The sequence below is a fragment of the Salvelinus namaycush genome, chromosome 21 (assembly GCF_016432855.1).
Source record: "Salvelinus namaycush isolate Seneca chromosome 21, SaNama_1.0, whole genome shotgun sequence".
In the NCBI taxonomy this organism is placed as follows: Eukaryota; Metazoa; Chordata; class Actinopteri; order Salmoniformes; family Salmonidae; genus Salvelinus; species Salvelinus namaycush.
The window spans coordinates 5,367,497-5,392,201 of record NC_052327.1 but is presented as its reverse complement, the minus strand read 5'-3'; the positions used below and the strand labels follow the sequence as shown (position 1 = coordinate 5,392,201).

Here is a 24,705-nt window from a genome sequence, read left to right as displayed (position 1 = left end):
GTTATTTCATAGTGTTGACGTCTTCACTATTAATCTTCAATGTAGAAAATAGTAAAATAAAGAAAAACTCTTGAATGAGTAGGTGTGTCGAAACTTTTGACAGGTACTGTATAGATCATGAATAAATACAGGTTAATTACACTTTTCTACTTTTAAGTGGGGGACCTTTACTTGGAACATTTTCGATATTCCGTGACCCGGAAGTACTTTCTTTATTGTCGCTGTGGAGAAGCTGTTTGGAAGTCCTTGAAAATATAACACACACAGACAGTTTATTTATCAAAACACGGGGCTACAACCATGGCAAGAAGATTAATGTAAGTTGCAGTTATTATATATAATGCCACTGTGCTTCAAGTCGCCTTCAGAAAAATCAGTCTGCTCACGTAGCAAAGGTTATCTTTACATGTAGGCTAGTTAGTTAGCTGCCGTAACTGTAAAGGTATCTAATACCGTAGCTAGCCAAATCGCCAGTTATTGTTGTAAAAAGACCATAGACAGAGGCAAGTAACGTTAGTTTAGTTTTCTGTAGATCAAGAAAGCTATCTTTCCAACTAACTATATTATTTAGCTAGTTAGTTGCTTACTTGTCAAACAGTATGTTGCTTAGCTAATTAACCTCAACTCCACGAGTTAAAGTGGAACTGACAGCGTTAACTGCTTTGCGTATATTAAGACAATCATGTCAGTCAATAGTATCAAATTCCCATGTTATGCTACAAAACCAACTTTATAAGAGGTTTTAAAAATAAATCGTATTTGACAAAAAAATCCATGATGTGATTAGAGCGTTGGGCCAGTAGCCGAAGTGTTGCTGGATTGAATCCCCGAGCTGACACGGTAAAAATCTGTCTTTCTACCCCTGAACAAGTTAACCCACTGTTCCCCGGTAAGGCGTCATTGTAAATACGAATTTGTTCTTAACTGACTTACCTAGTTAAAGAAATGTTACATTTTAAATAAAAATGTACAGTAAGGCGTTGTTGGGCAGAATAGATGGATGCTGTTCAATGCATGGTTCATATATTTCACCAATACATTTCTTGGCAATCCAACAAATATTGCTCTCAGGTTGTATCAGAGATGGCCTGGTACGTTGTTTGCAGCACCACCCATTCGGGATGCACTGTTTCAATGACTCAATATTCTGAAGAAAAAAAAGTCTGGGAATGTCAATACAATCAAACTAGCAAGTGCAATGATCACAAGTCTGTCATAACGTGGCTAATAGGCTAGCGCACGTGTTAAACTCAAAGCAAAGATTTGTATCACTTAACCAAGATAGACCACAGCCTCTCGTTTCCAATAGGAACAAATTAGTCAAAGTGGGCGGAACAAGCAAGGAGGTGGGCATAGCCAAGCACGTGCTATCGAGATCCCATTGGCCCGTTCTAGCAGACGTCTGCATATTCCCGTTAGGGAACGCCTCTTCAGAAATGCTCGCGTGCAATGACTCAATTTGCCTTTGAACGCATAAACACAATGAAAATATATATATATATACAATTACACTTTTGCAAAAGGTAAATTCTACAAAACGTAGTCCACTCTGTTCATAACAGATTCTAGTTTTGGAACAGAACTTTATTGAGATCAAAAGTTTCATCGTTGAGAAAATTTTCAGCCAAAATCCATCTCATTCCATCTTCTCATGGTGCCTGCCAGTGGGCTTCTTCTCGCTACCATATTTGATAGTGAGTGGAAACGCTAAGCGGACGCTTCACATTTATACATCCGGTGAAATGTCTCTCTCATTGTTCTGTCTGTGCTCAAGGCATGATGCTGTACTTTTCTATTTGGCCCGTGCAATGATTTGTGATTTCTAATCATTTTGGCCAGCTACCATATCGCCTATGATGTGCTGTACTACAAGTCACAAGCAAGTATACAGTGCATTGGGAAAGTATTCAGACCTCATGAGTTTTCCCCCATGTTATTATGTTACAGCCTAATTCTAAAATGGAATTAAATAGTTTCCCCCCCTCAATCTACCCATAATGACAAAGCAAAAACAGGTTTTTAGAAACAACTAACTGAAATGACATTTTAATAAGTATTCAGACCTTTTACTCTGTGCTTTGTTGAAGCTCCAATGGCAGCGATTACAGCCTTGAGTCTTCTTGGGTATGATGCTACAAGCTTGGCACACCTGTATTTGAGGAGGTTCTCTGCAGATCCTCTCAATCTCTGTCAGGTTGGATGGGGAGCGTTGCCGCACAGCTATTTTCAGGTCTCTCCAGAGATGTTCATTCGGGTTCAAGTCCGGGCTCTAGCTGGGCCACTCAAGGACATTCAGAGATTTGTCCCGAAGCCACTCCCGCGTTGTCTTGGCTGTGTGTTTTGGGTCGTTGTCCTGTTGGAAGGTGAACCTTCGCCTCAGTCTGAGGTCGTGAGGTTTTCATCAAGGATCTCTCTCTGCTTCGCTCCGTTCAACTTTCCTTCGATCTCAGTCTTTGCCGCTGAAAAACATCCCCACAGCATGATGCTGCCACCCTATTGCTTCACCGTAGGGATGGTGCCTGGTTTCCTCCAGATGTGACCCTTGGCATTCAGGCCAAAGAGTTCAATCTTGGTCTCAAGCAAACTCCAAGCGGGCTCTCATGTGACTTTACTGAGGAGTGGCTTCCCTGGCCACTCTATCATAAAGGCCTGATTGGTGGAATGCTGCAGAGATGGTTGTCCTTCTGGAAGATTCTCCCATCTCCACAGAGGAACTCTGGAGCTCTGTCAGTGACCATTGGGTTCTTAGTCACCTTCCTGACCAGGCCCTTCTCCCCCGATTGCTCAGTTTGGCTGGGTGGCCAATTCTATGAAGAGTCTTGGTGGTTCCAAACTTCTTCCATTTAAGAATGACGGTGGCCACTGTATTTTTGTGGACCTTCAATGCTGCAGACATGTTTTTGTACCCTTTCCCAGATCTGTGCCTCGACACATTCCTGCCTCGGAGCTCTACGGACAATTCCTTCAACCTTATGGCTTGGTTTTTTATGGCTTGGTATTTACATATTCGCAGAAATCAATTCCGGTGTATTTTTTGGCTTTTGGCAAATGTGTTCTAATTATCTAACGTCGAGCTGTTGCACCTGCCTGTAAACACACAGTCCAGTTCAAAGTGAATAATGAGAAATGGATGGCTCACAAGTCCTCAACTGGCAGCTTTATTCAATTGTACCCGTATAACAAGTCTCAACGTCAACAGTGTAGGGGCGACTCCGGGATGCTGACCTTCTGCTGAAAAAGCCCTATCTCAGACTGGCCAATAAAAAGAAAAAGATTAAGATAGGCAAAAGAACACAGACACTGGACAGAGGAACTCTGCCTAAAAGGCCAGCATCTCGGAGTCGCCTCTTCACTGTTGATGTTGAAACTGGTGTTTTTGCAGGTACTAATTAATGAGGCTGCCAGTTGAGGACTTGTGAGGTGTCTGTTTCTCAAACTAGACACTCTAATGTACTTGTCCTCTTGCTCAGTTGTGCACCGGGGCCTCCCACTCCTCATTCTATTCTGGTTAGAGACAGTTTGCAATGTTCTGTGAAGGGAGTAGTACACAGTGTTCTACGAGATCTTCAGTTTCTTGGCATTTTCTCGCATGGAATAGCCTTCATTTCTCAGAACAAGAATAGGCTGACGAGTTTCAGAAGAAAGTTATTTGTTTCTGTCCATTTTGAGCCTGTAATCGAAACCACAAATGCTGATGCCCCAGATACTCAACTAGTCTAAAGAAGGCCTGTTTTATTCCTTCTTTAATCAGATCAACAGTTTTCAGCTGTGCTAACATAATTGCAAAATGGTTTTCTAATGATCATTTAGCCTTTTTAAAGTGTTCAACTTGGATTATCTAACACAATGTGCCATTGGAAGACAGGAGTGATGGTTGCTGATAATGGGCCTCTGTACGCCTATGTTGATATTCTCTAAAAAATCAGCCGTTTCTAGCTACAATAGTCATTTACAACATGAACAATGTCTACACTGTATTTCTGATCGATTTGATGTTATTTTAATGGACAACTTTTGATTTTATTTCAAAAACAAGGACATTTCTAAGTGGCCCCAAACTTTTGAACGTTAGTGTATACTAGTTTCATTTAAGGACAAAAAAATTGACTGCTGCGCCATACAGGCTGAAAAATATTGAGGAGATTTTCGATGTACCGATTCCATGGCACATGGTTAATGAAGTGATACCCAAAACAACGCCGGATTCAAAACTTAGTTTTTCAATTTAAATGATTATGCAAAATTCAAGGGTCAAAATTCTTGTTATAAACTCAGCAAAAAAAGAAACGTCCTCTCACTGTCAACTGCGTTTATTTTCAGATAACTTAACGTGTAAATATTTGTATGAACATAACAAGATTCAACAACTGACACACAACCTGAAGAAGTTCCACAGACATGTGACTAACAGAAATGGAATAATGTATCCCTGAACAAAGGGGGGTTCAAAATGATAAGTAACAGTCAGTATCTGGTGTGGCCACCAGCTGCATTAAGTACTACATGCATTTCCTCCTCATGGACCTCACCAGATTTGCCAGTTCTTGCTGTGAGATGTTACCCCACTCTTCCACCAAGGCACCTACAAGTTCCCGGACATTTCTGGGGGGAATGGCCCTAGCCCTCACCCTCACCCTCTGATCCAACAGGTCCCAGACGTGCTCAATGGGATTGAGATCTGGGCTCATCGCTGGCCATGGCAGAACACTGACATTCCTGTCTCGCAGGAAATCCCGCACAGGACGAGCAGTATGGCTGGTGGCATTGTCATGCTGGAGGGTCATGTCAGGATGAGCCTGCAGGAAGGGTACCACATGAGGGAGGAGGATGTCTTCCCTGTAACGCACAGCGTTGAGATTGCCTGCAATGACAACAAGCTCAGTCCAATGATGCTGTGACACACCACCCCAGACCATGACGGACCCTCCACCTCCAAATCAATCCCGCTCCAGAGTACAGGCCTCGGTGTAACGCTCATTCCTTCGAAGATAAACGCAAATCCGACCGTCACCCCTGGTGAGACAGAACCGCGACTCGTCAGTGAAGAGCACTTTTTACCAGTCCTGTCTGGTTCAGCGACGTTGGGTTTGTGCCCACAGGCGGCGTTGTTGCCGGTGATGTCTGGTGAGGACCTGCCTTACAACAGGCCTACAAGCCCTCAGTCCAGCCTCTGTCTGAGCACTAATGGAGGGATTGTGCGTTCCTGGTCTAACTCGGGCAGTTGTTGTTCCCATCCTGTACCTGTCCCACAGGTGTGATGTTTGGATGTACCGATCCTGTGCAGGTGTTGTTACATGTGGTCTGCCACTGCGAGGACGATCAGCTGTCTGTCCTGTCTCCCTGTAGCGCTGTCTCAGGCGTCTCACAGTACGGACATTGCAATTTATTGCCCTGGCCACATCTGCAGTCCTCATGCCTCCTTGCAGCATGCCTAAGGCACGTTCACGCAGATGAGCAGGGACCCTGGGCATCTTTCTTTTGGTGTTTTTCAGAGTCAGTAGAAAGGTCTCTTTAGTGTCCCAAGTTTTCATAACTGTGACCTTAATTGCCTGCCGTCTGTAAGCTGTTGGTGTCTTATCGACCATTCCACAGGTGCATGTTCATTGTTTATGGTTCATTGAGCAAGCCTGGGAAACAGTGTTTAAACCCTTTACAATGAAGATATGTGAAGTTATTTTGATTTTTTTCAAATTATCTTTGAAAGACAGGGTTCTTAAAAAGGGACATTTCTTTTTTTTGCTGAGTTTACATGGAAACAAACATCCCAGCTTTGCAGATTTTGCTGCGAAGAGACAGAATCATTAGATCACTTGTTTTGGTGCTGCCCATATGTAGCTTGTTTTTGGTCGCAGGTTCAGGAAATGCAACATTTACTTGGAGCCAACTCTTCAAATAGCACCGCTAGGTGAGATGATAAGTCATAGTCAATTGATCAATAATATAATACTCTTAGCAAAGGTGTTTGTCTTTTCATTTATACTCTGTAGAAACTATAAGAATAGAAAGTTTCAGCCCTTGTGAAACACCGCAGCATAGTGTAACAATATGTCAGCTAGAAGTCATAACTGGATGGTCTTCAGAGATGGATGGGAGGGGTTGAGGAGTGTAGCAGAAGGCTGAGACTAAAAACAAACAAAATATAACTCATGTAAAATATGTTGCCCTTGAAATGTGTGTAGTATGTATAAGCTGGAAGTGAAAGCCTAAATATCGTTACCCATTATTTTACTCCAATTAGGGGAGGGATGGTTGGATTAGGGGAAATAATAAAGAAGTAGGGATGCAAATTTCAGTCAACTTTGCTGCCGAATAACTGACCCTCATTTAACAGGTCAACAAACGGTTCCATTTTTTCCCAAACAGTAAAATGACGTGACCAACAGAAAATACTATCAGACATGTGTGTATATAATGACGAGATGCTTATATTTCCGCCCTAACAATGGGAGTCGTTCCAAGGCAGGCGACAAGCCTAGGCCCAAAATAAGCCCAGAGAAACGCATTGGACAGATTTTGGAGAGAGTGAAACCTCTCACTTCGCCTCTTCCTCTGTCTTCATCTGTTCTGGAACAGTACGGATCACTTGTGTTCCGTTTCTGTTCCTTGGAAATGTTCATTTATTTTCAAATTGCCATGGTTAGAGGTTCCAAAACCCTTCTATGGATTAAATGGTTATGGCCACAACGTAACAAGCTGTTCCACAGATAAAAGGAGTGATAAGACTGGGGAATAGGTGACTGGGAAAGTATTCAGACCCCTTCACTTTTTTCCACATTTTGTTAAGGGTTTTTATTTTTTATCCTCAATCTACACCTAAAAACAGAATACACAGAATAGCCACATCTGCGGACTTCCTTTGAGATCCTTTCTGTTATATTCAGCCTTATTCAAATATATTCTTCATACTATAAAATAATGCCACTGAATTGTAAGCACATCTTGTCTGCTAATGAACTAGTGTAGGCCACAGCCATTTGGCATAGCCAGATCAGGGCCTAACATAAAGACAACTCGGAGTATTCCATTCTTCTGAAATAGACTAAATTTTCTTCATTTAATGTTTCTTTAGACCTGTCTAAAATAAATAATGGATATATTGTGACGGCGTAGGCTATATTAAATGGATTTATTATACATTTAAAAAAGTATGTTCTAAAGGTCTGCATCAGTGGCTTGTAGGCTATGCGTAGAAGCCAGGAGATGCTTAATGTGTTTATGCTAATTAACATTCAATTACTGTGAGACCGGCAGTTATTTGCTTGATGATCACCGGCTGACAACATTTTGCGACCGCCACAGACTGCTCCCAACTTTTAAAACGTTATGCACCAAACAGAATTTAAGGAGCACCAAAAACGAATCGAGTTTTGATGTAGTTTAGGCTTACATTAGGCCTATATGAATTAGAGGTCGACCAATTATGATTTTTTTAATGCCGACAACAATTATTCGGACGATTTGTTTTTTATTTTTATAATTTTTTAATAAAATAAAAATGTGTTTTTATATATTTTTGTAATAATGACAATTACAACAATACTGAATGGACAATGAACACTTTATTTTAACTTAACATAAATAAAATCAATATAGTCTCAAATAAATAAAGATGTTCAATTTGGTTTAAATAATGCAAAAACAGTGTTGGAGAAGAAATTAAAAGTGCAATATGTGCCATGTAAAAAAGCTAACATTTAAGTTCCTTGCTCAGAACATGAGAACTTATGAAAGCTAGTGGTTCCTTTTAACATAAGTCTTCAATATTCCCAGGTAAGAAGTTTTAGGTTGTAGTTATTATAGGACTATTTCTATCTATACCATTTGTATTTCATATACCTTTGACTATTGGATGTTCTTATAGGCACTATGGTATTGCCAGCCTAATCTCGGGAGGTGATGGGCTTGAAGTCATAAACAGCGCTGTGCTTCAAGCATTGCGAAGAGCTGCTGGCAAACGCAGGAAAGTGCTGTTTGAATGAATGCTTACGAGCCTGCTGCTGCCTACCACCGCTCAGTCAGACTGCTCTATCAAATATCAAATCATAGACTTAATTATAATATAATAACACACAGAAATACGAGCCTTATGTCATTTAATATGGTCAAATCTGGAAACTATAATTTCGTAAACAAAACGTTTCTTTCAGTGAAATATGGAACCGTTCCGTATTTTATTGAAAGGGTGGCAACCCTAAGTCTAAATATTGCTGTTACATTGCACAACCTTAAATGTTATGTCATAATTATGTAAAATTCTGGCAAATTAATTACGGTCATCGTTAGGAAGAAATGGTCTTCACACAGTTCGCAACGAGCCAGGCGGCCCAAACTGCTGCATGTACCCTGACTCTGCTTACACTGAACGCAAGAGAAGTGACACAATTTCAGGCACTGCATTGATTATATGCAACGCAAGAACAAGCTAGTTAACTACACATGGTTGATGATATTGCTAGTTTAACTAGTGATTATGTTAAGATGTTTTTTTTATAAGATAAGTTTAATGCTAGCTAGCAACTTACCATGGCTCCTTGCTGCCTGCACTCGCGTAACAGGTGGTCAGCCTGCCACGCAGTCTCCTCATGGATTGCAATATAATCGGCGTCCAAAAATTCCGATTACCGATTGTTTTGAAAACTCGAAATCGTCCCTAATTAACCTCTACTATGAATCCTACCTTTTGAAGCACATTTCATGAGTAGCAGACCCTTTTCCTTTCTTCCTGTGCCAATCAAATGTGCCTAAACCTACTGTCAAGTTACCAGGTTGTTAGCTATCTACAGTTGAAGTCGGAAGTTTACATACACTTGTGTTGGAGTCATTAAAACTCGTTTTTCAAACACTCCACAAATTTCTTGTTAACCAACTATAGTTTTGGCAAGTCGGTTAGTACATCTACTTTGTGCATGACACAAGTAATTTTTCCAACAGTTGTTTACAGACAGATTATTTCACTTATAATTCACTGTATCACAATTCCAGTGGGTCAGAAGTTTACATACACTAAGTTGACTGTGCCTTTAAACAGCTTGGAAAATTCCAGAAAATGATGTAATGGCTTTAGAAGCTTCTGATAGGCTAATTGACATCATTTGATTAAATTGGAGGTGTACCTGTGGATGTATTTCAAGGCCTACCTTCAAACTCATGCCTCTTCGCTTGACATCATGGGAAATAAATAAATCAGCCAAGACCTCAGAAAAATAATTGTAGACCTCCACAAGTCTGGTTCATTCTTGGGAGAAATTTCCAAACCCCTGAGGGTACCATGTTCATCTGTACAAACAATAGTACGCAAGTATAAACACCATGGGACCACGCAGCTGTCATACCGCTCAGGAAGGAGACGCGCTCTGTCTCCTAGAGATGAACGTATTTTGGTGTGAAAAGTGCACATCAATCCCAGAACATCAGCAAAGGACCCTGTGAAGATGCTGGAGGAAACGGGTACAAAAGTATCTATATCCACAGTATAACGAGTTCTATATCGACATAACCTGAAAGGCCACTCAGCAAGGAAGAAGCCACGGCTTCATAAATGCCATTAAAAAAGCCAGACTATGGTTTGCAATTGCACATGGAGACAAAGATCGTGCTTTTTGGAGAAATGTCCCCTGGTCTGATGAAACAAAAATATAACTGTTTGGACATAATGACCATCGTTCTGTTTTGTAGGAAAAAGGGGAGGTTTGCAAGACAAAGAACACTATCCCAACCATGAAGCACGGGTGTGGCAGCATCATGTTGTAGGGGTGCTTTGCTGCAGCAGGGACTGGTGCACTTCACAAAATAGATAGAATCATAAGGGAGGAAAATCATGTGGGTATATTGAAGCAACATCTCAAGACATCAGTCAGGAAGTTAAAGCTTGGTCGCAAATGGGTCTTCCAAATGGACAATGACCCCAAGCATACTTCCAAAGTTGTTGCAAAATGGCCTAAGGACAACAAAGTCAATGTATTGGAGTGGCCATCACAAAGCCCTGACCTCCATCCTATAGAAGATTTGTTGGCAGAACTGAAAAAGCGTGTGTGAGCAAGGAGGCCTACAAACCTGACTGTTACACCAGCTCTGTCCGGAGGAATGGGGCCAAAATTCACCCAATTTATTGTGGGAAGCTTGTGGAAGGCTACCGAAAATGACGTTTGACCCAAGTTAAACAATTAAAGGCAATGCTACCAAATACTAATTGAGTGTATGTAAACTTCTGACCCACTGGGAATGTGATGAAAGAAATAAAAGCTGAAATGAATCATTCTCTCTACTATTATTCTGACATTTCACATTCTTAAAATAAAGTGTTGATCCTAAGACAGGGAATTTTTACTAGGACTAAATGTCAGGAATTGTGAATAACTGAGTTTAAATGTATTTGGCTAAGGTGTATGTAAACTTCCGACTTCAACTGTAGGTTACATGACTGGCCAACGTTGTTTGTGATCAGACCAATAAATAGTGACCTGGGATTAGTTTAAAATGGCCCGCGACATGGTTTGTGAAATTATATGAAATGCGTGGGAATCAAGACGGAAAGAAAAACCCCCTTCTCCAGTAATATGGGTCATAAAAAAAACAATTTTTTTTGGCTAGAGACAAGTCGTTTTCCTTGCTATAAAGCTGCAAGCATGCCTGTCACAAAGTGGTGTACCATTTTCCCTCTCTTAAATTGAGGCTGCATGACAGTGAACTTGCAAAGTCTACTCAGACTGGTCTGTGCTCATAGTTAAAACAGGCAATGAAATGATACAATGAATAAACTTTACCCCGGAATAGACACGCATGGAGATTGGACGGAGAGAAGCAGATGAGTGGGGCTGGTAGGGGATGCGGCTGGCTGATTACAGCTGCCACACGTGTTATGTGCATGAAAGTGAAGTGGGTATTGGACCTGTTGCTTAAATTAAATTAAACATATTTTTTTTATACAAAACTGACTTTTTATAAACATTTTTAACAGGCGCCAGCAGGTTCGTTGGATCGATAGGGCTGAAAAAGTTGGTAGTATCATATGAAACGGTACTACAATATTCTAAAATGTTGGTATAATGACGTTTGGTACCATGATATTACCGGTATAATGTGCGACACTTGGCTACTGTGCTGAACATCACAAGCATTATTCAGAAGATAAGGAGAGAGATGTTTAATTAGCTAGAGAAGAAAGGATTAACTTGTCCAATGCTAGTTGAAGGTTTAATATGCAGAAATAGCTCCGCCTTTTCCTGGTTGTAAAATTATAATAGCTTGCCTAAATTCTGAATGTGACTCAATAAGCACTCATTGTGTGAAGAATCATTGGTCTATTTATCACATTTTCACGTTAGGTTTATTAACCACAAAAAGGTCATGTGTTTTATGATGCCGCTTTGCACACACAAGCTTGTTAGCTAGCTAGCTCAAAGGACATTCAAAGTCCCTGCATAGAAGCCGCTCTCCTCCTAGGTATAATTCTGTGGACCTAATTCAGATAATGCATTTCATAACAATATTCCCAGTACTTCAAGCCTCCTCCTCAAATCTCTCTTGCTCTCTCCCTACCTGCAAAATATCTGTTGCGTCATAGGCTACACTTGTCTGTTCGTCGTGCGTGTAAACAACTAGAGCAAGCGAGCTATCTGCACTTATTGGTGAAGTCATTTAATGAGGAAATGTACAAAATTGTTTGCACAGGCTGAAAAAGGAACAGAAAGGAATGATATAAACCGGTACTTTTCTTTTGGTTTGAACCAGTTCAGAACTTTATTTTGCTAGTTGGAACATTGGAACCAAATGGGGGAAAAGAATTTGTGGTTCTGTTCAGAACAAAAATATTGGAAAAATTATTTTGGTTCCAACTAGAGGTCGACCGATTATGATTTTTCGATACCGATTATTGGAGTACAAAAAAAGCAGATACCGATTTATTAAAAAAAAATTTTTGGGGAAAAAAAAAAATATATCATACACACACACACATTTTTGTAATAATGACAATTGCAACAATACTGAATGAACAATGAACACTTTTATTTTAATTTAATATATAAATACACACACGCACACAGCTCTGAAGTGACAATGATACTGAAGTCTGAAAAGCGGTTCCTTCATTTATTCCATAGGATATTTTTAGATTCACTTAAAATAAGGTCTGTGTTTCGTGTAGGCTTACACCGCCAATTTTATAACTGTGTAGATATCCATAGGACAAGGTAACTCTGATCAATATTGGCTAAATATAAGCGAATATTTTTTTTTTTGGAGTGGATTTATGAAAATATGTTGACAAACGTTACCTTATCCTAGTGAGATTTACACGGGTATCAAAACGCTGAGGCGGTTTAAGCCTGCACGAAACACAGACCTTATTTGAAGTAGATCAAGACATTCTCTATGGAAGACATGAACGGTAAAATAACGAAGGAACCCCTTTCAAATTCAGCCGTAAGTTATTACAGGAATTATAACGCGTCGACTATTTCTCTCTAAACCATATACCTTTGACTAATCCGGAAACTATCACCTCGAAAACAAAACGTTTATTCCGTTCCGTATTTTATCAAACGGGTGGCATCCATGAGTCTAAATATTCCTGTTACATTGCACAACCTTCAATGTTATGTCATAATTAGTTCGCAAAGAGCCAGACTGTTGCATATACCCTGACTCTGCGTGCAATGAACGCAAGAGAAATGACACAATTTCACCTGTTTAATATTGCCTGCTAACCTGGATGTTTTTAAGCTAAATATGCAGGTTTAAAAATATATACTTGTGTATTGATTTTAAGAAAGGCATTGATGTTTATGGTTAACTTCTTCTGGCTGCAAGCCCGAAGCCGGGCACAATATGACAACAGCCACTTCAAGTGCAGGGCGCGAAATTCAAAATATATTTTTTTGAAATATTTAACTTTCACACATTAACAAGTCCAATACAGCATTTGAAAGATAAACATCTTGTGAATCCAGCCAACATGTCTGATTTTTTAAAATGTTTTACAGCGAAAACACCACATATATTTATGTTAGCTCACCACCAAATACAAAAAAGGACAGACATTTTTCACAGCACAGGTAGCATGCACAAAACCAACCTAACTAACCAAGAACCAACCAAACTAACCAAGAAACAACTTCATCAGATGACAGTCTTATAACATGTTATTCAATAAATCTATGTTTTGTTCGAAAAATGTGCATATTTGAGGTATAAATCAGTTTTACATTGCAGCTACCATTACAGCTACCGTCAGAAATGGCACCGAAGCAGCCAGAGTAATTACAGACACCAACGTCAAATACCTAAATACTCATCATAAAACATTTCTGAAAAATACATGGTGTACAGCAAATGAAAGACAGGCATCTTGTGATTCCAGCCAATATTTCCGATTTCTTAAGTGTTTTACAGCGAAAACACAATATAGCATTATATTAGCTTACCACAATAGCCAGAAACACAAGCCATTCCCCAGCAGCAAAAGTTAGCGATCGTAACAAACCAGCAAAAGATATATAATTTTTGACTAACCTTGATAAGCTTCATCAGATGACAGTCCTATAACATCAGGTTATACATACACTTATGTTTTGTTCGAAAATGTGCATATTTAGAGCTGAAATCAGTGGTTATACATTGTGCTAACGTAGCATCTTTTTCCCACAACGTCCGGATATTTTTCTGACACTCTCATATTCTGACCAAATAGCTATTCATAAACATAACTAAAAAATACATGTTGTATAGGAAATGATAGATACACTAGTTCTTAATGCAATCGCCGTGTTAGAATTCTAAAAATAACTTCATTACGATATGCAGTTTACGTTATGGCGAGAGCGTGCCCAAAACCTGGCCGCAAACTACTAGTACAACATGTTCGACAGATATATGAAATAACATCATAAAATGGGTCCTACTTTTGACGATCTTCCATCAGAATGTTGTACAAGGGGTCCTTTGTCGGGAACAATCGTAGTTTGGATTTAGAATGTCCTCTTCTCCAGTCAATTAGCACGGAAAGCTAGCAAAGTGGCGCGAAGCTCTCCTTCCTGAACAAACGCAGACAAAGCAACACGCCTAACGTCCCGAAAAAATTTCAATAATCTAATAAAACTATATTGAAAAAACATACTTTACGATGATATTGTCACATGTATCAAATAAAATCAAAGCCGGAGATATTAGTCGTCTATAACGACAGCTGTACAGAAGGCAAAACCAGGTCCCTTCACGCGCTCTCCAGAAAACAGGAAACTGGTGACACGTCATACAAAGAGCATTTATTCGACCCCAGATCAAGTTATACACTCAATTTCTTCTCTCACTGCCTGTCGACATCTAGTGGAAGACGTATAAAGTGCATGTATTCTAATAAATATCAAGGACCTTTATAGGCAGGCCCTAGAACAGAGCATCGATTTCAGATTTTCCACTTCCTGTCAGGAAGTTTGCTGCAAAATTAGTTCTGTTTTACTCACAGATATAATTCAACCGGTTTTAGAAACTAGAGAGTGTTTTCTATCCAATAGTAATAATAATATGCATATTGTACGAGCAAGAATTGAGTACGAGGCCGTTTGAAATGGGCACCTTTTATCCGGCTACTCAATACTGCCCCTGCAGCCCAAACAGGTTAAGTACACATTGGAGCGATGACAGTCATTGATTGATTGTTTTTTATAAGATAAGTTTAATGCTAGCTAGCAACTTACCTTAGCTTACTGCATTTGCGTAACAGGCAGGCTCCTCGTGGAGTGCAATGTAATCAGGTGTTAGAGCATTGGACTAGTTAACTGCAAAAAATTGTTAAGAACTTGATATCGGCCCCGATTAATCGGCCATTCCGATTAATCGGTCGACCTCTAGTTCCAACCCCTGATTTTAACACTACTATTTTTTTTAAAACACAAACATTTTGATCAATAAAATATAGAATTGGTTGTCTATCTCAAATGAAGGGGATAATAACTCAATCTTTGCGAGCGGGGGGGTATCTGATGTAATTGGTTCTCAACTTGTGGCTCAGACACTTCATGAAGGATAAATGGAGCAAGTCCTTAGTTAACCTTCCCCAGATTAGGTTAGTTCTGAAGCATTCGTTGACATTGAAATGTACCTAGCTAAATGGTGAGACACGTTCATTGTACCAGTTAGCCTGAGTTTAACCTTGCCTGGAAACATTGCGTTGAATTCTATGCTGGGCAGAAATTAGCATTTCAATCAGGAAAGTGCTTTTCTGGTTGTCCGTGCGGTTGATTATTTTTGCAGGTAGGAATGTGAGTATATATCCACAGGAAAGTGTAATTACATCAACTTTTCAAAGCTCTAGTAGTACGTTCAGATTTCTATCACTTAAAGCATGCGCACAAGATAAAAAATCTGCCTGAAATGCAATGCAATTCAACGTCTGGTTTCCGGATGAAGTTGTACCCAGAGTTGACCGAAGTTACCTCGCTAAGCCCTCTCTGTTGAGAGGATCTGGGAGAAAGAATGGGAGAAACTCCCCAAATACAGGTGTGCCAAGCTTGTAGCGTCATACGTAAGAAGACTCGAGGCTTAATCGCTGCCAAAGGTGATTGAATAAAGAGCTGAGTAAAGGGTCTGAATAGACTACTTAAATGTATGTAAATGTGATATTTTTATTTTTAATAAATTTGCAAACATTTCTAAACCATTTTTTTTGTCATTATGGGCTATTGTGTATAGATTAATGATGAAAAAAACCTGTTTTAAATCTGTTTTAGAATAAGGCTGTAATGTAACGAAGTGGAAAAAGTCAAGGGGTCTGAATACTTTCCGAATACACTGTATTTCCAGGTCTCTGGCAGGCAGTTCCAAACGCTGTCTGTGGTCAAGAATGCTGAGTTCATCTCAGCCTATGCTGCCCTTCAGTTCCTTGACTTTTTGTCCCTGATGGAGACATGGATCACCCCAGAGAACACTGCTAGTCCAGCTGCTCTTCCTTCATCTGACCATGTTTTCTCTCCTAGTCCAAAAGCATTTGGTTGTCTCGTTGGTGGTACAGGTCTACTCCTTTCTCCTAAGTGGAGATTTTCTCTCTTCTCCCTCTCTCATCTGTCCATCTCCTCATTTGAATTCCATGCTTCTCTGGTGGACATTCCTCCAGTCAGCCTGCCAATTGCACGCTTCCTCAACTTGAAACATCTGTGGCATTGTGTTGTGTGACGAAAGTGCACGTTTTAGAGTAAACCTTTTGTCCCCAGCACACGATGCAGCTGTGTAATGATCATGCTGTTTAATCAGCTTCTTGATATGCCACACCTGTCAGGTGGATGGATTATCTTGGCAAAGGAGAAATTCTCACTAATGGGGATGTAAACAAACATTCTTAGTTCACCCAAATGATCCTGTAAGAAGTCCATGGTGGCGGTAGGACCACAACCCATGCTTTGGTTTTGTTTATCTCCTTGCTTAATATCCAGTAGTCAGAACCTGGTAATATCAGGATGTAGAATGGGACCCAACAACTTCAATTACTAATTTCTCCGAACAGGGGGGAAAAAAAACCATCACCAAATTCACTGAGAATACATTCCATAGGATGAAGAAGAAATTATTGTGAGCCGCAGCTTCATACTACTTGTCAAACACGGAGAACTGATTGTATATGCTTGTCGTTGGGGTGAGATTGGTGTGGGGTGTGGTGAGGTCTGTGGGTGGTATTTGACATTTTATAAACTTGATAAAAAATGAACATGAAATAATAACCGATGCACTCTTTCAAGATGTTTCACGACCGACTGAATCAATACTATTGGTTCCCCTTTACGTTCATATGAACGTTTCACGACCCTTTGACCAACGAAATGTATTCAATATAGCTTGTCATCAAAACCACGCTCGAGGAGATTGCGAAAACGTCTGTCATACATGTCAGATTTCAATACCGGTGATGTCCTAACGCGAGAGCTTTTCTTCTCTCGGATATACCGTTGATCATATTTTTTGTGATATTCCTACCTTAAGAAATGTGTAATTTTTAAGAGGGCCCACCGCATTTCTCCTTCGCGTCTGCCTCTTCAGTCCAGGGTGCATTGCATGGTGCCGTTGCGAATGTCAGACTCCACTCTGCGAGGCACGTCGATCTGCAGGTTGAACATGGTGAGATTGTGGACTCCTAAATTGATAGTGCAGTTTGTTTAGGTGATTTTTATTCAAACCATCTACTTCACATGCTGATATTGTCTTTGTTATTATTGTGTGCAGCTATGTTTGTAATGCTATAAGTATTTCTCAGATACCCTGAGTATTTAAAACATAAGGAACACCTGCTATTTCCATGACATGATCTCACTTGTTAAATCCACTTCAATCAGTGTTGATGAATAGGGGGAGACAGGTTAAAGAAGGATTGTTAAGCCTTGTGACAATTGAGACATGGATTGTGTACTTGTGCCATTCAGAGGGTGAATGGACAAGACAAAAGATTGAAGTGCCTTTGAACTGGGTGTGGTATTAAGTGCCAGGTGCACCGGGTTAGTGTGTCAAGAACTGCAACGATAAACCCTTTCCCATGTGTATCAAGAATGGTCCACCACCCAAAGGACATCCAGCCAACTTGACACAACTGTGGGAGGAATTGGTGTCAACATGGGCCAGCATCCCTGTGGAATGCTTTCGACACCTTGTAGAGTTCATGCCTCGATGAATTGAGGCTGTTTTGAGGGCAAAAGGGGCTGCAACTCAATATTAGGAATGTTTTCCTAATGTTTTGTACACGGACTATAATTCTGCTGTTGGAATTGTGTTTTGAGTGCGAGCGCAAATTAAATGGCTAGTTAGCTACACCGAACAAAAATATAAACGCAACATGTAAAGTGTTGGTCCCATGTTTCATGAGCTGAAATAAAAGATCCCCACATTTTTCCATATGTACAGAAACTGTTTTTCTCTCAAATGTGCACAAATTGGTTTACATCCCTGTTAGTGTGCATTTCTCCTTTTCTAAGGTAATCCATCCACCAGACAGGTGTGGCATATAGGGTTGCACATTTTGGGGAATATTCAGAGGTAGAAACTTTCCACAGGAATATATGGGAATGAATGTTAATACCATTTAAATGTAGATATGCATTGGATATAAACTCAGCAAAAAAAGAAACGTCATCTCACTGTCAACTGTGTTTATTTTCAGCAAACTTGTGTAAATATTTGTATGACATAACAAGATTCAACAACTGAGACATGAACTGAAAAAGGAATAACGTGTCCCTGAACAAAGCGGGGGGGGGGGGTGTCAAAATCAAAAGTAACAGTCAGTATCTGGCCACCAGCTGCATTAAGTACTGCAGTGTATCTCCTCCTCATGGACTGCACCAGATTTGTCAGTTCTTGCTGTGAGATGTTACCCCACTCTTCCACCAAGGCACCTGCAAGTTCCCAGACATTTCTGGGGGGAATGGCCCTAGCCCTCACCCTCCGATCCAACAGTTCCCAGACGTGCTCAATGGGATTGAGATCCGGGCTCTTCGCTGGCCATGGCAGAACACTGACATTCCTGTCTTGCAGGAAATCCCGCACAGAACGAGCAGTATGGCTGGTGGCATTGTCATGCTGGAGGGTTATGTCAGGATGAGTCTGCAGGAAGGGTACCACATGAGGGAGGAGAATGTCTTCCCTGTAATGCACAGCGTTGAGATTGCCTGCAATGACAACAAGCTCAGTCCGATGATGCTGTGACACACCGCCCCAGACCATGACGGACCCTCCACCTCCAAATCGGTCCCGCTCCAGAGTACAGGCCTCGGTGTAACGCTCATTCCTTCGACGATAAACGCGAATCACCCTTGGTGAGACAAAACCGCGACTCGTCAGTGAAGAGCACTTTTTGCCAGTCCTGTCTGGTCCAGCGACGGTGGGTTTGTGCCCATAGGCGACGTTGTTGCCGGTGATGTCTGGTGAAGACCTGCCTTACAACAGGCCTACAAGCCCTCAGTTCAGCCTCTCTAAGCTTATTGCGGACAGTCTGAGCACTGATTGAGGGATTGTGCATTCCTGGTGTAACTCAGGCAGTTGTTGTTGCCATCCTGTACCTGTCCCGCAGGTGTGATGTTTGGATGTACCGATCCTGTGCAGGTGTTGTTACACGTGGTCTGCCACTGCGAGGACGATAAGCTGTCCGTCCTGCCTCCCTGTAGCGCTGTCTTAGGCGTCTCACAGTACGAACATTGCAATGTATTGCCCTGGTCACATCTGCAGTCCTCATGCCTCCTTGCAGCATGCCTAAGGCACGTTCACGCAGAAGAGCAGGGACCCTGGGCATTTTTCTTTTGGTGTTTTTGAGTCGGTAGAAAGGTCTCTTTAGTGTCCTAAGTTTTCATAACTGTGACCTTAATTGCCTGTCGTCTGTAAGCTGTTAGTGTCTTAACGACCGTTCGTGCATGTTCATTAATTGTTTATGGTTCATTGAGCAAGCATGGGAAACAGTGTTTAAAGCCTTTATAATGAAGATCTGTGAAGCTAATTTGTAAAAATACAAATATCTTTGAAGGACAGGGTCCTGAAAAAGGGACGTTTCTTTGTTTGCTGTGTTTTTTAAAAACCATATCATATGGACTGTAAACTATCAAAATAAAGAAAGTTGCACACACCATGTATAAACTTCCAGCAATTTAATGTGTATTTACCAACGTTTCGGCATCACTGTGCCTTTCTCAGGGTAATTCATGACATGACAACTCATGTATTCATGACATTACAGTCCCGTGTGGCTCAGTTGGTAGAGCATGGCGCTTGCAACGCCAGGGTTGTGGGTTCAATTCCCACGGGGGGACCAGGGTTCAATTCCCACGGGGGGACCAGGATGAATATGTATGAACTTTCCAATTTGTAAGTCGCACTGGATAAGAGTGTCTGCTAAATGACTTAAATGTAAATGTAATTACCCTGTGGAAGGCACAGTTATGCCGAACCGTTGGTAAATACACATTAAAATGCTGGGAGTTTATACATGGTGTGTGCAACTTTCTTTATTTTTATAGTTTATTCGCCGTTAGTTAGCACCTCCACACACACTACCGTATCATATGGAGACAGAAACATAAACCTTTTACCTTATGATAGGTAGACATAATTGTAAATGATTAAATCCTTCAAATATAAATAAAAAAACGATTTAGTTACAAATTGAACTTTAATTAAATGAGTTGACTCTTCACATGGGATGATTTCACTGAACAACAAAAGAAAGGGAATATTGAATGATCCCCAATGATCCATCACATCTCCCAAAAACATTTTCAAGATACATCTGTAAAATGATAACCAAAGCTTTAGTTTCTAGGCTGTCTTCCTCTCAGGCTTCCATGTCTTCTCCCTGGACTTCCTCAATGTCCACCTCTTGAACATCAGACTCTGAGGCCTCATCTTCAGTGTCACTTTCCAACCTTGTTGAGGATGGCTCGTTGTCGTGCTCAAAAAGCCTCAAATTTGCCCGGATGGCCGCCAATTTTTCAACCCTGGTATTGGTCAGCCTGTTGCATGCTTTTGTGTGTGTTCCCAAACAAGGACCAGTTGCGCTCTGAGGCGGCTGATGTTTGGTGGGATTTGGAGGATGATGGAGGCAACAGGGGAAAGAGCCTCAGATCCACAAAGTCCCTACCACCAGGTGGCTGATGAGATATGTTGGCACGACTGCCATATTGCATCTCCATCCCAAAGCCCTTGCTTGGAAGTGTACTTCGCCAGACTGCCAAGAACCTTGCCCTCATCCAGGCCAAGGTGGCGAGACACGGTAGTGATGACACCATAGGCCTTGTTGATATCTGCACCAGACAGGATGCAAAAAAAGAAGGGTACAAAAAAATGTCTGCATCCATTGAAGGTCCCCAAGAACACAGAGACCTACATCATTCTTAAATGGAATAAATTTGGAACGACCAAGACTCTTCCTAAAGCTGGCCAAACTGAGCAAACGGGGGAGAAGGTCCTTGGTCAGGGAGGTGACCCAGAACCCGATGGTCACTCTGACAGAGCTCCGGAGTTCCTCTGTGGAGATGGGAGAACCTTCCGGAAGGACAACCATCTCTGCAGCACTCCACCAATCAGGCATTTATGGTAGAGTGGCCAGACGGAAGCCACTCCTCAGTAAAAGGCATGGTGGTGGCAGCATCATGCTGTCGGGATGTTTTTCAGCGGCAGGAACTGGGAGACTAGTCAGGATCAAGGGAAAGATGAACGGAGTAAAGTACAGAGATATCCTTGATGAAAACCTGCTCCAGAGAGCTCATGACCTCAGACTGGGGCGATGGTTCACCTAAGCACACAGCCAAGACAACGCAGGAGTGGCTTTGGGACAAGTCCCCTAATGTTCATGAGTGGCCCAGCCAGATTCCGGACTTGAACCAGATCGAACATCTCTGGAGAGACCTGAAAATAGCTGTGCTGTGACACCCCCCCCCCCCCCCCCCCCCCATCCAACCTGACAGTGCGTGAGAGGATCTGCAGAGGAGAATGGGAGAAACTCCCCAGATACAGGTGTGCCAAGCTTGTAGCATCATGCCAAATAAGACTTGAGGCTGTAATCGCTGCCAAAGGTGCTATTGTGAGTGCAATAAAAGGTCTTAAAGTCTTACATTCAACTTCCTGTAACCTGCTGATGGCATGAGGGAAAATCAATTAATCAAATGTGTTTATAAAGACCTTTTTACTTACATCAGCAGATGGCACAACGTGTATTTACGTCGACTGTAAGGTCGGAATCTTTAGGCTAGCCGCAATGAGTCCTATAGCAGGATTGATACATGCTCAGAGGCTTCAGAGATGTGCTCCGAGCAGCAAACCCTGATTCATTGTGGAGAAGAAAAGGTAGTTTGATGTGGATGGGTAGTCGGGCTAAGGGACAGTTGGCTAGTTAAAATTACTTGTGGTAAAAAATATTTGTATTTGATATTGGCAAATTGATTGAACAGACTTTCTTTAACTCGAAAGCTAGAGACTCCTTGACACATTTTCACCTTTCATGCACCTAGGACTGGAGGAGAGGGGAGGACCAGGACTATTGAAATGCACCCCATTGACATGGGTCCAATGACTTTAGTCCCCTTCCCTATATTGTACTGACTGCACCTGCTCACTTTCTACTCTCACTGTTAATCTGTTATGTTCAGAAGAAGACTGTGTCGGCCAAAAGCATTGCTATAGCCAAAAAAAGTGTCAAATAAGCATTGATTGTATGGACCAGTTTCCTGGAGCCAGATTATTAAAATTGTTCTTGGACTAAAAACACTTTCCATTGATCATCTATATTGAGCATACCTTTTAGTCCAGGAGTAGTGGTCTGGGATACTGACCCTGGAAAGTGTGCTTGGGCTCTCCTTCAACCCAGTCTCCTGTTTTCCGTACAGATACCCGCTGTACCAGATCGGGAACCCCCAACTGAGGATCTTCCGGCCGCCATTCTCCCTGACTCTGGTCCGACCAGGGAAGGAGCAGCCTCAGGACACAGTGCAGTTCAGAATCCCCATGGAGTAAGTCTGTTTTTTTTAATTGACCTGTAACACGAGTTGTAAATTAAATGTGTGTCCAAATGATTGAGGGCACACTGAAGGGGGAGAATGGTTGATAATCGGACCCCAGCTCAGAACCCAATTCCATTTCCCCTCCTTTTTTCCTTAGTGTACATGTTCCCTGTCCCCTCATAGATTTAAAAGCATTAGATGGGTGTGTAAGAATTTTCACTGTATTTCTTACACCAGTCCATTTCCATGAGGTGGAGTGAACAAGTGCTGGTCTGCATCCTGGCCACTAGATGGAGTGCTAACCTAAAGAAATGAACGGCAGCCATCGGCTTCAGGCTACTGTAGGTTGTTCCTCTGACCCCAGTGCTGAGCTGATTGACTGAGCATGAGATGAGAAGAACAGAACTGAGAAGCTAGTGGCTTCCCCAAACTATTGTTTCAGGGTCAGGTATATTTTCAAGGGCAACTTGTTCTTACTGTGAGTGTTTGCTTTATTGCTATGCTAGCTCAGTTCATCGACGTTCGCACAACTTAAACATGACATCAAGCATGTACAGGGAACGATTATTACCATCCAGAGCCGTAGATACAAAGAGTTGAGAGATGTACTATCATTTTATTGGGGTCTTGTTGGCATTACATTTCTTGCCACAACGCCATTGTCTTGGTCCAAGACGTCACAAGTCATCTGCTATTCGACCATCAGAGAATCCACTGACTCCACTGAATTTAAATTGATGCTTCAAGTGGAGCATCAAACCAGTCTTTGCAGGGGATTATTCCTAATCTATTCATTCAGGTACTGGGTTCCCGCCCCAGACTCCAGGGTGCTTGTTTTAAAAGGCCGGTCTGTGTGTGTGTGGGTGAAATGGTTTTTATTCGTTTTTTTCCCCTGGGGCCTTTGCCTGGGCCAGGGAGAGGCACATGATTGCTGTACCTCCACCCCTCAAAACATTGTGTGTTTACTACACCTTGTTGATCCTCTTCAGACAGACACACATGCTCACACAAATATAAACACACACACACACACACACACACTGTCTCTCTCACTCGCTTACACACATCTATACCCTCCCCGGATCACCTAATGTACATGATATCGATGACTACTCAGGGTTTCCATTTGGAAAATGTGGCGCCGGACATTTGACTGGCAGCATTTTTCATTTACAGGACATTTAAGAAATTTACCGGACCCATATGCATTGGTTTCGTGACCTGATTAGGGCGTCCACCTACGGTTTTCAGAATGACAGAAATCACGTTTAGTTTATGGTATTTCATCTTAACGGAACATGCAGCTCGAATGCAACGGCGTGCGTAATTCTTACCGAATACCAGTGAGGAATTTGAAGATGCATAGGCGGAGCATCCATAAGGCTAGGAAGCTAAGCTTTCCCTAAAGAAAATTGCATTCAAATGCCAAAATTGTATAGCCTAATTAGCGTACTCCTGTCTATACAGAAATCAATAAAATCCTTCAAAATAGGCTACTACACCAGAAAGCATGATTTGACCACAGAGGATCATTCGCTTCTTAAAAATAAAGAAGCTGTGGCTTGTTTTAAATCGTATAGCCTACAGTCGGAAGTGGAAAAACAGTTTGGAAAACAAATGGCTATTGCTGTAAAGAGAAGACGACTAAAAGACAGACTGGAGTCTTTTCATTATCAAAATTCTCAACTTAATTGAGCAAAAAGTATTGGCGCCAGCGGAGATCGGTCAAATCCCCGGTAAGTGTGCATATTCACCGTTTTTATCATTCACTATCCTCTTCCTGTACTCCCTGTTCACTCATGACTGCACTGCCAGGCACGACTCTATCACCATCGTTAAGTTTGCCGATGACACAACAGTGGTAGGCCTGATCAACGACGAGATAGCATATAGGGAGGAGGTCAGAGACCTGGCCGTGTGGTGCCAGGACAACAACCTCTCCCTCAACGTGATCAAGACTAAGGAGATGATTGTGGACTACAGGAAAAGGAGGACCGAGCACGCCCCCATTCTCATCGATTGGGCTGTAGGGGTGCAGGTTGAGTACTTCAAGTTCCTTGGTGTCCTCATCACCAACAAACTAACATGATCCAAGCACACCAAGACAGTCGTGACGAGGACACAACAAAACCTATTCCCCCTCAGGAGACTGAAAAGATTTGTCATGGGTCCTCAGATCCTCAAAAGGTTTTATAGCTGCACTATCGAGAGCATCCTGACTGGTTGCATCACTGCCTTGTAT

The 24,705-nt window shown here is 41.6% G+C and overlaps 1 protein-coding gene across 1 annotated transcript in view; it reads left to right on the top strand.

The window, feature by feature from the left end:
• Positions 1 to 213: 213 nt before the first annotated feature.
• mrpl23 (mitochondrial ribosomal protein L23) overlaps positions 214 to 24,705 on the top strand; it is a 128,001-nt gene continuing 103,509 nt past the window's right edge. Inside the window, exons 1-2 of the mRNA XM_039017069.1 lie at positions 214 to 317; positions 22,350 to 22,472. Coding sequence (XP_038872997.1) covers positions 301 to 317; positions 22,350 to 22,472 — 140 coding nt within the window. The 5' untranslated portion in view covers positions 214 to 300. The remainder of the gene's footprint in view (positions 318 to 22,349; positions 22,473 to 24,705) is intronic.